Source organism: Mobula birostris, chromosome 8 (genome assembly GCF_030028105.1).
Source record: "Mobula birostris isolate sMobBir1 chromosome 8, sMobBir1.hap1, whole genome shotgun sequence".
Lineage (NCBI taxonomy): Eukaryota > Metazoa > Chordata > Chondrichthyes > Myliobatiformes > Myliobatidae > Mobula > Mobula birostris.
In genome coordinates, this window is record NC_092377.1 from 136,494,772 (window position 1) to 136,512,093 (window position 17,322).

General features: G+C 42.3%; 1 protein-coding gene across 1 annotated transcript in view; it reads right to left on the bottom strand.

The window, feature by feature from the left end:
* The window catches only part of LOC140202065 (synaptic vesicular amine transporter-like), a 52,918-nt gene that overhangs the window by 23,522 nt on the left and 12,074 nt on the right, over window positions 1-17,322 (bottom strand). The window contains exons 6-11 of the mRNA XM_072266924.1: window positions 16,919-17,011; window positions 15,528-15,617; window positions 13,297-13,340; window positions 2,086-2,146; window positions 235-330; window positions 34-112 (exon numbers count right to left, since the gene is read on the bottom strand). Of these exons, the coding sequence (XP_072123025.1) occupies window positions 34-112; window positions 235-330; window positions 2,086-2,146; window positions 13,297-13,340; window positions 15,528-15,617; window positions 16,919-17,011 (463 nt within the window). The remainder of the gene's footprint in view (window positions 1-33; window positions 113-234; window positions 331-2,085; window positions 2,147-13,296; window positions 13,341-15,527; window positions 15,618-16,918; window positions 17,012-17,322) is intronic.

Below are 17,322 nucleotides of genomic sequence, written 5' to 3' on the forward strand. Positions count from 1 at the left end.
CCCAGTTGGAGAGACTTCTCATGTTGTTCCTACCTGCCCATTTTGTTGGCAAGAACTCCAAAGAGATTAGTGCCCAGCATGTAGGCAATGGTGGTTGGTAGGAAGACCAGACCTGTCAGGAGTAACAAACCTGGGTTAATCTAGACAAGAAAGATGGAGGAAACTGACTGTGCAACTCCAATTGATATGTTACCAAGTCTGCTTTCAGAACAAATATTGTTAACAATCTCATACCCAGATGCAGCTTGGGTGAACACATGGTCTTCATCATCCAGATCGGCAGTGCCTGTTCCATCATAGCAATGGCCATGTTCGAGAAACACAAGGATCCTCGAGAGAAGAAAGCACCATCTTAAACATGAATTTATGCAACTAATTTGGGCTGAAATTATACAAATGCAGAACATTGTAGAAACTAGACTAGTCCCTTCACCTTCTCCTAATATGGGTGCAACAGTTTGTGTGAAAGTGTTTCAGCGCTCATAAACCTGTATTGATTTCGTTCATAGAACCCAAAGAATGGCAGGAATAGTCAACTTTTGAGGAAGTGCTGAACTTCAAAGGATTTTAAACCCCAGATAAAGTGATTTATTTTACCTCTGTGGTATTGTGAGTGAGAATATATTTATGTCCAGCCCCATAGGTCTTCAATCTAACTCTCTGAAAAATATTCATTCTCTTATTTTGCATCTTTTTAAAAATTCATTCTTGGCATTGCTGTCTGAACAGGTGTTTGTTGCTCATCCGTGATCTGCGGTTGCCCTGATATTGGTGGGTTTTCTATCGTGACTTGCTGTTTGTACAAATTAGTGCCTTCCTGGGTCACTATGGAAGATGGTAATTAACAGTGACCCTCATTGGTGTGGGATCATATAGGGGTCAGAATGGGTTTATTATGATTAGTTTCCTTCCTTAAAGAATGCAATTGCACCAAGTGGGGTTTATAACAATTCAGCAGCTCTTTGGTTTCTGGATTACTTAGTGCAGTGGCATTCTACTCCTTAGGCAGGCCCTCAGGATTGAGAATAATATCATTATGTGCCGTGTCATATGACATCATCATTATGCACCGTGTCATATGACATAGGTGATCATAGTCTGCATAACCATGATTGTTCTTGGCAAATTTTTCTACAGAAGTAGTTTGCCATTGCCTTCTTCTGGGTAGTGACTTTGCAAGACAGGTGACCCCAGCCAACATCAATACCCTTCAGAGATTGTCTGTCTGGCGTCAGTCGTTGCATAACCAGGACTTGCGATATGCACCAGCTGCTCATATGACCATCCGCCACCTGCACCCATAGCTTTATGTGATCCTGATTGGTGGGCTAGGCAGGTGCTACTCCTTGCTCAAGGGTGACCTGCAGGCTAGCGGAGGGAAGGAGCACCTTACACACATCTCCACCCTGCCAGCCAGTGTTGTACCTTCATAATGAGTTTTGTGTGTTCTGAGAAAGCTAACAAGGTAGTGTGGGCTCCACAGAAGGAGCCGACATGGAAGTTGGGGTGTGTAGTTTTTGTGGTTGTTTGCTCCTTTCATAGTTGTGCAGGGTCTCTGCAAGCTCTTGATGCAAGACTATACAGTTCTCATTCCCACCCCCAATGCTCTGTACCCCATCTTGAGCAGTCATGGGTCAGAGATTCCCAGGAGTTAGTGGTATTGTTACATTTCTTCAGAGAGTCTTTGAGAATTTCCTTGAATCTTTTCCTCTATCTACCTGGTAATTTCTTCCTCCAACAGAACTTGGAACAGAGCAAGTCATCATTGCACTGTCATACCCTTTATTTTTGTTATTTTAAACACTACAGTCTCTGAAAGCTCCATGTACAATGTGTAGGTCTGGTCTGACACACAGGTATAAACAAACGTGCTTCCTTCCGTATGCAAGGACCCTGCTGTTGTTTTTTCAGATTAACATTTGTAACTGAACAGATGTAGCAACACAGTACCTTGGAAACTAGGCTTCCTGTAAATTGATAACCACCCAACAGATGGAAAACTGTAGTATACATTAAAAAAAATCTGATGAAGTTGTAAATGAATCACAGTTGTCTGGTGCATGCACAAAGAAGAGATTGGCTTACCAGCAGCGATCAGAATGTAGGGGTCTCTTAGCAGTGTCAGGAGTGATGAGCCTTTCTGATTCTGTAACCACAGGACAGGAATATCAGTGAGAAAAGCTGCAATGTAAAACTCCAAGACACAAAACAGAGTGACAATTAGCAGCAATGTTCTGTTTATTTTTTTTACAGCTGCACGGACCAACCATTGCTCTGAGCAGGAGACACTTACATGGCCTGAAAACTGCACAGGACTTTAAATGTTTTTTTTTGTAATATGCATACTATGAATATTTAGAATGAAAATCTAAAAAATCCCATACTTTTGATTTTGTTTATAAATTGAAAGGGTTGTTTTGGTTGCGTAATTTGGTAACTGCATCTACGCAAATTCTCTGGTTAAGATGTTGTTTTAAGTAACAATTTTTTTTACCTTTTTCTAACAATTTTTAAATTAAAAATTCTTATTAGATTATGATTTTTTTTAATTACCGAAAGAGTCAAAGTATAGAATTCCTCACATCAAACAAACACAAACCACAACTCACAACACAAGTAAACTACGTTAGGCAGTCAAATCCACTCATGGGCACAATGGCTAAAATAACATGCTTTGACGAGATGCTGTCGGCATTCAGCGGGCCAATGATTTATTAACAGTGAGCTACCAATTTCCATTCTGTGTTTATTGTTACAATATGTAACAGTGCTGTAACTTGAAACACTGACAATGTAAATACATTGAAGCTCTGAAATGTTTCAAAGCAGAGGTTGTGGTACATTTATTATTTGAAGGATGCCTCAAAACTAACCTGTATAGCATGTACTCTATTCCCTGCACACTTCTCCCATTCCTCTTTCTGAAATCTCTCCCACAGTAAGCTCAAAGAAAATTCCTCCAATTCTAGTTTATTGTGGATTTCTGATTTTCTTCATGTTCCAATTGGTAGATGCCCCATCATCTGTTCAGCTCTGAAATTATGTCACTAAACTGCTGTACAACTCCACTGCTCTCACACTCCTTAATAACCACCTCACTTATCATTCTTGTCAAGAGATTTGAAATCTCTTACTAGCTCTTCTTCCAGTTAGTCCTGACGAAGGGTCTCGGCCTGAAACGTCAACTGTACCTCTTCCTACAGATGCTGCCTGGCCTGCTGCGTTCACCAGCAACTTTGATGTGTGTTGCTTGAGTTTCCAGCATCTGCAGAATTCCTCGTGTTATCATTCTTTTGGTTTCTAGATTAGTGCATGATGGCATTGGACAGAAACTTAATGAGAGGGCGGCATATCCTGGAAGATGACGGTCCTTCATAATGGACAACGCCCCGTTGAGGCATTTCCTTTTGAATACATCTTTGATGGTGGTTGAAGATTTATCACATTTGGATGAAAATTAGGTGAACCTGATAAGTAAGTTTGTGGATATCACTGAAAATGGTGGTGTGGTGCACAGTGAAGCCTAAAACAGGATCTAAATCAATGGGGAAAGTTGACAAAGCAATGGAAGGTGGAAATCAGAGTCATAGGGTCAAAGAGAAGTACAGCAGAGAAACATTCCCCTTCAGCCATCTCGTCCATGCCAAACCATTTAAACTGCCTACTCCCATTGACCTGCACTGGGACCATAGCCCTCCATACCCCTACTATCCATGTACCTATCCAAACTTCTCTTAAACAGTGAACATGAGCTTGCATACACCACTTATGTTGACAGCTCATTCCACACTCTCAAGACCCTCTGAGTGAAGAAGTGTCCCTCATGTTCCCCTTAATCATTTCACCTTTCACCCTTAACCCATGACATCTGGTTGGAGTCTGACCCAACCTCAGTGGAAAAAGCCTGCTTGTATTTACCCTATTTATACCCCTCATAATTTTGTACAGCTCTATCAAATCTCCTCTCAATCTTCTACATTCCAAGGAATAAAGTCCTAAACTATTAAATCTTTCATTATGACTCATGTCCTACAGTCCTGGCAACATCCTTTAATTTTTTCTCTGCACTCTTTCAATCTTATTTTCATCTTTCCTGTAGGTAGGTGACCAAAACTGCACACAATACTCCAAATTAGGCATCACCAATGTCTTATACAACTTCAACATAACATCCCATCTCCTGTACTCAATACATTGATTTACGAAGGCTAATGTGCCAAAAGCTTTCATTACAACCTTATCAACCTGTGAAGCCACTTCCAATGAATTATGGATCTGTATTCCCAGATCCCCTTGTTCTACAGCACTCTCCAGTGCCTTTACATTCACTGTGTAAAATCTACTCTGGCTGGTCCTCCCAAAGTGCAACAGCTCACATTTGTCTGCATTAAATTCCATCTGCCATTTTTCAGCCCATTTTTCCAGCAGGTCCAGATTCCACTGCAAGCTCTGAAGGTCTTTCTAGTTAACCACATTATCATCCAGATCATTGATATAGATGACAAACATCAACAAACCCAGCAGTGATCCCTGCAGCAGACCACTAGTCACAGGCCTCCAGTTAGAGAGGCAACTATCTACAACCACTCTCTGGCTTCTCCCACAAAGCCAATGTCTAATCTAATTTACTACATCTTGAATACAGAGCAACAGCAGCCTTTTGACCCACTTCCCAGACAGAAACTTGTCAAGTGCCTTGCTAAAGTCCATGTAGACAACATCCCCTGCCTTGCCTTCATCAACTTTTCTGGGAACTTCCTTGAAAGTCTACAAGATTGGTTAGACATGACCTACCAAACAAGAAGCCAAAGCTGTCTATCTCTAATCAGACCATGTCAATCCACATACTCATATATCCAGTCCTTTAGAACACCTACCAATAACATTCCCACTACTGATGTCAGGTGAACTGGCGTATAATTTCCTGGTGTATTTTTAGAACCATTTTTAAACAGTGGAACAACGTTGACTATCCTCCAATCCTCCGGTATCTCTCCTGTTGCTAAGGATGATTTAACTATCTCTGCTAGGCCTCCTGCAATTTCTGCACTTGCCTCCCGCATGGTCTGAGGGAACACCGTATTTACCCTAATCTTCCTTAAAACAGCAAACACCTCCTCTTCTGTAATCTGTACAGGCTGCATGAAGTTGATGCTGCTTTGCCTCACTTCTGTAGACTGTGTCCATCTCCTGAGTAAATACAGATGCAAAAAATTAAGACCCCCCCATCTCTTTTGTCTCCATACATAGATTACCACTTTGATCTTCCAGAGTACCAATTTTGTCCCTTGCAATCCTTCTGCTCTTAACATACCTGTAGAATCATTTATGATTCTCCTTCACCTTGTCTGCTAGAGCAACCTCATGCCTTCTTTTAGCTTTCCTAATTTCTTTCTTAAATGTTCTCTTACATTTCCTATCCTTCAAACTACTCGCCTAAACCTGCTATGCACCTTGGCAAGCACATACACACTTTGCGCTCTCAAAATTTCACTTTTGAAGGCTTTCCCACTCACTAAATACACCTTTGCCAGAAAACAGCCTGTCCCAATCCACACTTGCCAGATCTTAAACCAGGGAAGGGCATGTACTGTGAATGACAGTGTCACAACCACGGATTCCGCAGCACAGCAGATACAGCAATTGTGCTCGTGAATATGCACGTGTTAGCTAATTATTATTTCATTGTGATAGTATTTAACTCCATTCATTCCGTTGTAGTATTTGTCGAGACTTGGACACAGCAACGCTTCACTGCCTGCTTGCATTCCGCCTTGCCTGAGAAATTGGACTGTCGAGTCAACTGACTCTGAAGACTAGCGGTATTCGTTTAATTCTTAGTTGTTCTTTTCAGCCGTAGTGTAGGCTTCATTTTCCATTTGAGAGTTTTAATTAACGGCCCTGTTTGGCCTAGCATTTATTGTTTATTTCCCCTTTAACACTGTTCGCATTAAAGTCTGTGATCTATCGACCGGCTTCAGTGTTTCTCATTCCGCACTTGGGCCATATCCGAACCTGGTGACAGACAGGGCCCTGGGAGTGTTGTATGACAGAGAACTAGGTGTACAAGTACATAGTTTCCAGAAAGCAGTGACAAATAGTACTGTGCAAAAGTCTTGGACACATATACAGTGCCTATAAAAGTTATTCACCACCCCCCCCAGAAGTTTTCATGTTTTATTGTTTTACAACATTGAATCACAGTGTATTTAATTTTGCTTTTTTAACACTGATCAACAAAAAAAGACTTTTGTGTCAAAGTGAATACTTTTTATAGGCACTGTATATAGCTAGGGTGCCTCAGACTTTTGCATGGTACTGTATTTATCAAGTAGGGAGCAAGTTTCTAAATTTGGCAGGAACAACGGATGTAGGGAATGGGGAGGGTGGAGGGGTGTGGGACAGGTGGCAGAGAAGGAGTGCCAGGAATGGGGGTGGCACAGGTCCAGACATCCAGCCCTGAGAGACAAGACAAGGTTATTTGATTCCAAACATTTGGGTTATTGATTATTACAGAATGTCTCTCTGGTGCTTCCCAATCCCTCCTCTCTCCTTTCCCCCTTTTCCCTGTCTACTTCCCACTCTCAGTCCACAATAGAGACCCACATCTCCATATCCGAATCAGGATTTTCATCACTCATGTCTCATGGACTTTGGTTTTTGTTTGCAGCAGGCACACAGTGCAAAAAATAAAATTACTAAAGTACTGTGCAAATGTCTTGGGCACCCTAGCTACATATATGTGCCCAAGACTAATGCACAGTGGATAGACAGGGTGGTGAAGGAGGATATGACATACTTGACATCGCCAGATGTACAACATTTGGGAAGTCGTGTTACAACTGCACAGAACATTGATGAGACCGCACCTGAAATATTGTGCAGTTATGATCTCCACGCTCTCGGAGGGATGTAACCATGCTTGAGAGGCTGCAGTCAAGAAGCACAATGATGTCGCTGGGACTGGTGGGCTTGAGTTATAAGGACTGACTGGATAGGCTGGGACTGTTTTCCCTGGAGAGAGGGAGGCTGGGGACGTGTGACTTATAAAGGTTTATAAAACAATGTGGAGATTAGATAAAATGGATTACCACAGTTTTTATTCCAGGATAGCAGAATCTAAAACCAGAAGCCACAGGTTTAAAGTAAGGGGAAAGGTTTAAAGGTTCCTGACTGTAGTGTAGTTAATATTTTTGCAATATTTGAATAATATTGTAAATAGATTGTATGATTCAGCAATCTTTGTTTGTTTACATAATTCATTACAGGTTAAATGTAAGAAGTATGTAAATGGCATACGTCGTTACGCCACCATGTCAGATGTGCATGCCTCGTTAAGGAAAAAAGTAGTAAAACAGAACGCGGGCTGCCATGCTTTTCTTTCATTTAGGTTGTGGAGTTACAAAACATAACAGTGGCCATGAGGAAATTGTAAAACAAACCTGAGATGACTACCTACCTGATTGAGCACAGCAAAACAATCAAATTTTAAAAAAAGCATAGCACAAGTTTTTCCGAACGGGAATAGAGATGTTTGAGTTTAAAAAAAAGGCAAATCACTAGATAAAATTCACGGGTTCATAAACACTGAGTATCAGGTGATAATAATAATAATACATATATAAAAAGCAGAAATGGCGGCTACATCGGAAAGATAGATGTATTCCATTGCACACAGATAACTGGGTGTTGTATACTGAATAAATTGAGCAGTATTTTACAATAAATGGAATAGTCTATGTGAAAGGAATGCCAGTTTTGCTGAGTGCCTTTGATTGAAGGGCAGACAGTTTGCTTAGAACTTTGACTGCTCCAAGTAAATCAGCCAAAATGAGCTTTGCTGATATCGTGAATGTAATGCAGGAACATTTAGAACCAAGGCCACTGTTGACTGCAGTATACTTTATGTTTCAAGAGTGGAATCAAAAGGCAGGGGAGTCCATTTAAGCTCACATGGCTGAATTGAAGAAATAGTCTGGGCTTATTGATGCACCAGAGATTGTTTAGTTTGTGGAAACTTACAAGAAAGCATTCAACAATGGCTCCTAATGGAAGCCCAGCTTATAATCAAAAGAGCAGCTGAAATTACTGTATCAATGGAAACTGCAGCCAGAGACACAATTGAGGAATGAAAGTGAGCGTGAACAAAATTGCAACATTGAAACAGAAACCTACCTGGCCAAACAAATTGTGTTGCTGTTGTGGCAGGGGTTCCCATATACCAGACCAATGCAGATTTAAAGGCAAAACTTCCAGAAAAGGTTACAAGCTAGGACATTTACTAAAAGCAGGTTGGACAGACAAAAATACACCACAGAGCAAAGAGAAAAAGATAAAAAGTCAAGTTGTAGTTTCAGAAAGAGCGCTAATCTGTATGCTGTTAATGAAAATTCTGATAATGGGGAGAGTGACACAGAACTGAGTAGCCTTGAGATTTATATTGTGAAAATTAACAGGAAACAAAGGACTATGGCTTACACCAGAAGTGAACAGTAAATTAATCAAAGTGGAATTGGACACTGACTCAGCAGCTTCAGTCATTCCACAACATGAGTTTGAATGTCATTTCAAAGATACTGAACTGAAGCCAGTAGGTATCCAACTAAAATCTTATACTGGAGAAAAATAACTCCTGTGGGAATTACATTTTTAACAGTGAACTACAACTACGAGAAGAGACCTATGTGAGGATGGTTATAACCCAAGTGCTGGAGCGTCTGAGACTAGAATCAAGACATAATATGAGATTGAAATGAAGACAGGGTTCTAACGCTGGATGAGAATCCAAAGTTGAGCTAATGATTAAGCAGTGAAACTCAGTTCAGGTGCTCTGAAATATTAAAATCCCGGCGCCTAAACTTGGCCGCCAATTGGTGGGGGGGGGGTCTAAATTTTTAAAGGAACCTTGCCAACTATCCATATTCCGGAGAGTTAGAGCAGCTAAATCTTGGAGGCTGGCTTGGGCGAGTGTGTGTCATAACAACAACGACCATCAAGTCACTTTGGGCTTGGACGTGATAAAAAAACAGGGGGACCAGCATTGTGGGGCTGTCAATGGCTGAGACAAAGGCAACTTGATTACTTTGGTTCTGTCTTCACTAAGGAGGACATAAATAATCTTCTGGAAATAGTAGGGGACAGAGGGTCCAGTGAGATGGAGGAACTGAGGGAAATACATATTAGTAGGGAAGTGGTGTTAGGTAAATTGAAGGGATTAAAGGCAGATAAATCCCCGGGGCCAGATGGTCTGCATCCCAGAGTGCTTAAGGAAGTAGCCCAAGAAATAGTGGATGCATTAGTGATAATTTTTCAAAACTCTTTAGATTCTGGACTAGTTCCTGAGGATTGGAGGGTGGCTAATGTAACCCCACTTTTTAAAAAAGGAGAGAGAGAGAAACCAGGGAATTATAGACCGGTAAGCCTGACATCGGTGGTGGGGAAACTGCTAGAGTCAGTTATCAAAGATGTGATAACAGCACATTTGGAAAGCAGTGAGATCATCGGACAAAGTCAGCATGGATTTGTGAAAGGAAAATCATGTCTGACGAATCTCATAGAATTTTTTGAGGATGTAACTAGTAGAGTGGATAGGGGAGAACCAGTGGATGTGGATGTGCTAGATGCAGGAAGATTGTTCCCAATGATGGGGAAGTCCAGAATGAGGGGTCACGGTTTGAGGATAAAGGGGAAGCCTTTTAGGACCGAGATTAGGAAAAACTTCTTTGCACAGACAGTGGTGAATCTGTGGAATTCTCTGCCACAGGAAACAGTTGAGGCCAGTTCATTGGCTATATTTAAGAGGGAGTTAGATATGGCCCTTGTGGCTAAAGGGATCGGGGGTATGGGGGGAAGGCTGGTGCAGGGTTCTGAGTTGGATGATCAGCCATGATCATACTGAATTGCGGTGCAGGCTCGAAGGGCCGAATGGCCTACTCCTGCAACTATTTTCTATGTTTTTTTCTATCCATCCACCATTTTCATGCAATAAAGTCAACTGAAAGCAAATTAAGGCAGTGTTCAAGGATGACATTGGAAAATTCGAACATGTCAAGGGTAAAATAGTGTAAAATTAAAATGCCACACCGAAGTTTTACAAGGCCTGCATGGTTCTTATACCATCTGTGATAAAGTAGCCAGTGAGCTAGTTTGCATGGAGCCTGAAGGGATTCTTTCCAAGTTTGCATGGAGCCCATGGGCAACGGCAGTGTTCCCAGTAGCCAAGAAGAATGGGTTTGTCAGGATCTGTGGTGATTTTAAGGTCACCACCAACTCAGTACTGAAAGTAGATCAAAGCCTTCTGCCAGGATAGAGGTTATCTTTGCATATCTTTTTGGAGAAGCATCTGCAGAAAACAATTACCAGGTGCTCAAGACTGCCTAAGCACTCAGTGTTACCTGGGTGACATCAATGCGTCAGTGGAGATGACAAGAAACATCTAAAAAAATCTCAAAACAGCGTTAAAAAGATCAGAGGTTCAGAGCACAATGCAACAAGGGTAAATTCTCTAAACCAAGCATCTCTTACAGTGGTCACACCATTGACACGCAAGTTTTACACAAGCGTGATGAGAATATTCAGCAGTGGTGGATGCCCCAAGGCCAAAGGATGTATCACAGCTGTGGTCTTTTTTTAGGATTTCTCAATTACTAAACAGGTTCCTGCTAAACCTATACTCCAGCCCTTGAATTCATTACTCCCGGCAGGGAAACAAAACAGTGTGAGATGGCTTTTCGAAAGGCAAACAAAATGGTGATGGCATCTACACATTATGATCCACATCGGCCAGTGAAGCTTGCCTGTGATGCCTCACCTTATGGTATAGGTGCAGTTATGTCACGTTATGAGTGACGGTAGCAAACACCACATAGAATTTGCAGCACATTCTCTTACCGCTGCAGAGAAAAAAATTGCATAGGTTGACAGAGTGGCCTTGAGTCTGGTTTGGGGAGTAAAACGTTTCGCCCAGTACCTGTTTGGGGGAGAGTTTACCCTCATTACTGATCATCAACCACTAGTGTCCATTTCCAATCCACAGAAGGGTGCAGCAGCACAAATACATTTATGGGCTCTGTTTCTTGGAGGACACAATTACAAGATTGAATTCTAGAAGAGAACTAATCATAGAAATGCTGATGGATTATTCTGTATACCCTCGGAAAAGGAAATACCTGAAACATTTTCAAATCAGGACTCTCCTCTTGAAGCATTTTCCCTAATGCAAGTTGAATGCCTGCCTAAAGGGAAACCTGAAAAGACCCCATCGTGTCTCAGGTCTACACGGCCACCCAAAATAGCTGGAACGTGCAACAGAAATCCCATTTCCCCCATTTTTACTGGTGTCGGGATGAACTTGCCCTTGACAGAGGTTGCCTTATGAGGGGATTTTCACCGGGATCAATAAAGTATGACTATGATTGAGAGTTTTTGTACCACCCACGCTGAAAGCTGAAGTGTTGGAAAAGTGACATGCCAGTCATCTAGGCATGGTCAAAATTAAAACATTGGTGCAAAGCTTTGTCTGGTGGCCTGGGGATAGCTCACAGATCACGTAGCCTGCTATGCACTGTTTAGGATACCAGCATGCCCAAAAGGTGCCAATGACAGCACCTCTCCACCCTTGGGAATGGCCTGCATTGCCCTGGCAGAGGAGTCCTGGGCACAAATTTCTTGGTAGTGGATACAGCTGCAAAGTGGCCAGAAGTGTTCCCAATAGCCTCCACTACAGCCTCACATACTGTTATGTGTTGAGAAGTCTCTTCTTAAGGACTGGTGTTCCAGAACCTTTAGTCACTGACAATGGACCACAGTTTGGTGCGGAACGGTTTCAGTCATTCCTGAAAATGAATGAAATAAGGCACATTATATCTGCACCGTACCACCCAGCTACAAATAACTTGCTGGAAAGGTTTGTCCAGATTCTGAATAACGCACTGTGAGAAATGCCGGCAGAACACACTACGTTCACTAACACTGAATCAGAAGTTCGCCAACTTCCTCCTTGCAGCACACTCCACAACCAACAACTCACCAGCCATGTTGTTCCTGGGTCGCCCCTGTGCTCACGCTTGGATCCTCTCAAACCCAAGCTCAGAAGGAGCATGCAGGACAAACAGCTGAGACTAATTGGGGGCTCCTCAAACAGGGAGGTTCTATATATCACTCCTGGAAAAGCAGTCCTGGCGACAGACTACAGAGGTGATCAAATGTCAGTACTCAGAAAGATTAAGGACACAACTGGACCACTCTCCACACAGAGGGGATTGAGTCCCATGTCATCTGGAGACGAAACATCGATCGGCTGAGACAAACAAAGTCAATTGTTAGGGATAAAAAAGGCGTCCAAAGCTGTTAGAACCACTTCCTGCAGTTGCAGATTCGACTCCTACAACCACCACGGAGGAGACTTCAGAACCTGAAACTGATTCACAGCCACAAGTCTCACCTGCTGAGCAGAGTGGCCCCCTTGTCAGCAAAGTCGTTATTCCATTTAATCCTCCATAGCGGGATCAAATCTTTAGGCCTTGAACGGCCAATTTAAAATTTGCTATGCTGTGGATGTCCATATAGTAATTGTATTATATAGCATGCTGAGTATAATACATAGTATACACATACACACACATATATACATATATATAATAACTAGAGAGCAATATGTTTCATTTTTGTTTTGAGATACATTCTATTTTGAACTGGAGTTTATAGCTAAGCAGGGAGGAATGTTGTGTAATTAATATTTCAGCAATATTGAGTAATATTGTAAATATATTGTTTGATTAAGTGATCTTTGTTTACATTATTTATTACAGGTTATATATAAAAGTACGTGAATGGCCTACGTCACTACGGCACCAGTCACATATGCGCGCCTCACCAAGTTAAAAGGAAGTAAAACAGATTACACACGTTTCCCCGGGTTCCCGTACTTTTCTTTCAATTAGTTTTTGGAGTTACAAAACATAACACTGAAGAGCAACTTATTCCCTCAGAGGCTGGTGGGTTTATTGAATGAGTCGCCAAAGTGCTGGGGTGGTACAATAACAACATTTAAAGGACACGGATAGGAAAGATTTAAAGAGATAGGGACCAAATGCAACCTCAGGAAGGCACCATGGTTAACATGGACGCGATGGGCTGAAGGGCCTGTCTCCACACTATAATATTGCCAGAGCAGGCTATACGAATCACCTTTGGACATTTTTCCAGTCCAGGTCGATACTCAAGTGCAAGTTGTTGCAAGTGATTCAGTGGAAGTATAGATTGCTGATGAGGTAGAAAAAAAGACTGGTTACTTACCTCAGGTACAGGCATGGTGGGCTGAAGAACGCAGAGCTGGAGAACTAAGTACATTGTCACAGAATTCAGGAAGTCAATTTTAAAGCAAATTAGCAGTTTCATCAAGTTACCACACAAAGCATGTTATTTAACTGAGTTGTTAGTTAAAATGAATTATTTGTGATAAACTCTTAAACTACAATCATTTCTAAGTACAATGAATATGCCTTTATCTCTTCTGATTATTTTCCTTGAATTTAATTTTGTAAATCTGATATTGTATATTGGATATGAGCTGAAGGCAGTCTGCACGGTATCATTTCCATGTCCCTCTGAATAGACATGTTGCACCAAAGTGTCTGAATTCGTGCTGTATATAATGTTTGTGTACAGTCACCTTTCAATTCACAGAGTACAACCAACTTGCTAAAGCAAAATGCAGCTCACATACAGTGGTCCGACAACAGACTGGCCAATTTGGAAGTAATATTTTACTTCTTCCTTTATATTATCTGGAAGATTGTGTTGCCATTTGCGAGATTTGTTTTGTTTGTGTGAAACTGGGGGTTGACGTTTTTCTTTGAATAGCTTCCATGGTTATTCTCATGGCTATCTGGAGAAGACGAATCTCAGAGTTGGATACTGAAGATAGAAAATAGAAATCTACAGCACATGACAGGCCCTTTGGCCCATAATGTTGCACCGAACATGTAACCTACTCTAGCAACTGCCTAGAATTTCCCTACTGCATAGCCCTCTATTTTTCTAAGCTCCATGTCCCTATCTAAGAGTCCCTTAATAGACCCTATTGTATCCGCCTCTACCACCGTCACTGGCAGTGCATTCCACACGCCCACCACTCTCTGTAAAAAAAAAAAACTTACCTCAGACATCCCCAAAGCTTACATACTTCGATAATAAATGTATCTTTGGACCTTTCTGAATCCTTTATATTACTCCTTCAGGACAAGAGGAGCTGACATGCTGTCAGTCCTCTGTCCCTGACTAGTGCGGACCTGACAGTTCTGGCAGCTATTTTTTCCCCAACAGAGAAAGGGGCTGAACTCTGTACATGGCACTGCCTGATTTCATTGCTCAGGTGGAAGCCCAGAGTTGACCCTGACTAGTTGTGTGACAACCAGCTTCCCATAGAATTTCCCCTGGGAGTGACCAGCGTAGGAGATTATTCTTCAGAGTCAGAACCAAGATCCTCTGAATGCACCTATCCAATTGTATCAATTCCTCCGTAAGTTCTCATACTTACAAACTCCTTACAGGCAGTAGTGGGAATCAACCCGGATTCAATTCCTGCCCTGCCTGTAAGGAGTTTGAATGTTCTCCCTGTGACTGCGTGGGTTTCCTCTGGCTGCTCCGGTTTCCTCCCACAGTCCAAAGATGTACCGGTTGGGAGCTTAATTGTCCTGCGATTAGGCTAGGGCTAAACTGGGGGTTGCTGGGCAGTGTGGCTCGAAGGCCGGAAGGGGCTGTTCTGTGTTGTATCTCAATAAATAAACAAATACTGTATTTATGTAATTGGCAAAACCTTACACGTGGAAAAGCTGTCTGTGAATGGATCCAGTTCTTCTTTTGTTTGTATGTGGAGCTTGGAAAAATAGAGGTTACTTCTAAGTAAGTACATGTTCGGCACAGCATTGTGGGCCGAAGGGCCTGTATTGTGCTGTAGGGTTTCTATGTTTCTAGTGCAAGTGAAGTGGGAACAGCAACACTAATTATATTTTACTCAACCTGTTTTGAAGAGGTAGAGAATAGAAGAATACGGACCATATGCAGATAGGTGGGATGAGTTACGTTGGCATCAGGATCAGTGCAGACATAATGGGCCAAATGGTCTATTCCTGTACTGTACTGTTGTATGTCCTATGTTCTGTGTACTATTTATATTTTCAGAGGTGCACAAAGTCAAATGCAGTACAACGGAGATAACTAACATGGCAGGCTCTGTGTTTAACTTGAAATTGCCTACAGAATCCCAGCTGACCAGCTGAAAAGTAGAATTTTGGAATGGGATTGTGAAGAACCCCCATCAGATGTAGAAACTGGTTCAAATTCTGGTCCAGGCTAGGCCAGAGCTACCTCCCACAAGGACAATGCAGGGAGGAGTGAAGGAAATAGGTCACAGGGCAGGTGACAGCCACCTATCAGGTGGTGCGGAACACTTAGTAGGAGCCATTTTGTCCACTAAACTTTCTCATAAATCATGATCCTCTAGAATTTAACAAAATTATACTGACCTCCATTGAGTAGAGTCAAAGCAGCCAAAGCCAAGAAAGGAGATGATCTTCCTACGAATTCATACATCACACTCCCAAAAGGTGCTCCAACTGCAAACAATGAAATAACCGGTTAATCCACATACAGATGGGAAAACAGCTCTAGGCATGACAGCATTAAAACACTTCATCACTTTATTCTGTTTGTACCCTTATTGTGTGACAAGAGACCTGGATGTGGATGATTCAGATCCTAGTGCTGGAGGATCATGACATAGCATGAGACTGAAACATGAACTGAACCTTGAACAAGTCACCAGATGATAACCCACATTGACCTTATGATGGAGCACTGAACCTCTGTTCAGGTGCTCCTTAAATACTGAAAACATGGTGCCAAAACATGGCAGCCAATTAGCGGGACAGTCCTGATTTCTTAAAGGGGCCATGCCAGCTAGCCATGCTCTGGAGATTTAAGAACATCGAAATTCTGGAAGCTGCCGCGGTTCGGTGCGCATTGTAACATATCGGTGGCTCTACAAATTAGTTTGGAAAATGTATGAGTGTCATGCAGGCTGGCAGCCTCATGGTGACCCTTCTGTGCTTCTCTTTCTGTTCTATAGAGTCTGAATCAGAATCAGATTTATTATCACCAGCATGCGACGGGAAACAATTGCACCATGTGGGGAAACCCACCCTCCTCCTTCATACTTCTCTCCATATTTCTCACCCTCTCTTTTTATCCTTCTTTCCCGTGCCCCTCTCCATCCTTTTCTTGATCTTCCTCTTAACCTCTCCCTTCTTACTTGTCATTTCTCCTCCCTCCTCATTTTCCCTCCTCCCTTTCTGTCTCCACTTCCTTTCCCTGTGCTTCCTTCTTCTTCAATAGCTTTCCATCCTTCCTCCTCTTTCCCTTCCCTTTCCTTTCTCTCCAAATCTGCACTCCCCCTTTCTCTGCCACAGGAAACAGTTGAGGCCAGTTCATTGGCTATATTTAAGAGGGAGTTAGATATGGCCCTTGTGCATAGAGGGATCGGGGGTATGGAGAGAAGGCAGGTACAGGGTTCTGAGCTGGATGATCAGCCATGATCGTACTGAATGGTGGTGCAGGCTCAAAGGGCCGAATGGCCTACTCCTGCACCTATTTTCGATGTTTCCACTTCTCCCCTTTTCCTTGTCCATCCTCCTACACCTCTCTCCCCCTCCATTGCTCTCACCCCACCTTCTCCCCTCTCCCCTTCCTCTTCCTAACTCCTCCTTCCTTATTCCACAGCCAGTGTCCGTCCCTCTTGAAGTGGTGCCTCTTTATTGTGCAGCCCTACAAGGAAGCACATCATAATATTTGGTCCTTTTAGCTCCTAGAAATGCAACTGTGTACAATTGAATCCAGCTCCAAAATGTAAATTACTTACTGAGTACTCCCAATGCCACACCTCCCAGTGCTATCCCCATGGCTTTGCCTCTTTCATTGTCATCAGTATAAATACTGGCCAACATTCCCAGACCTACAAGGAAAGAAACCACCAGTTACACAACTTTAATCCTCTAAGAGAGGCAGTGGAATGACTCCTGATGGGACAGCATTCTCAGTCTGCCTGTCCACGCTAAAGTTTCAGTGAATCACCACTGGCCCATTACACTTCAAAGCTTTGATTATTTGGAACCATTGACCAAATCTTGCTGGCTGAAGTGGGCCAGGTTGGGGTGGACAGAACCATTTGGTTTTGTTCATTGTTTGAATATTTTTACGTCACATTTAATTCATGCAAAATTGGGTAGATGAGAGGTATATAATGATGGAACGAGGTTCAAGGTA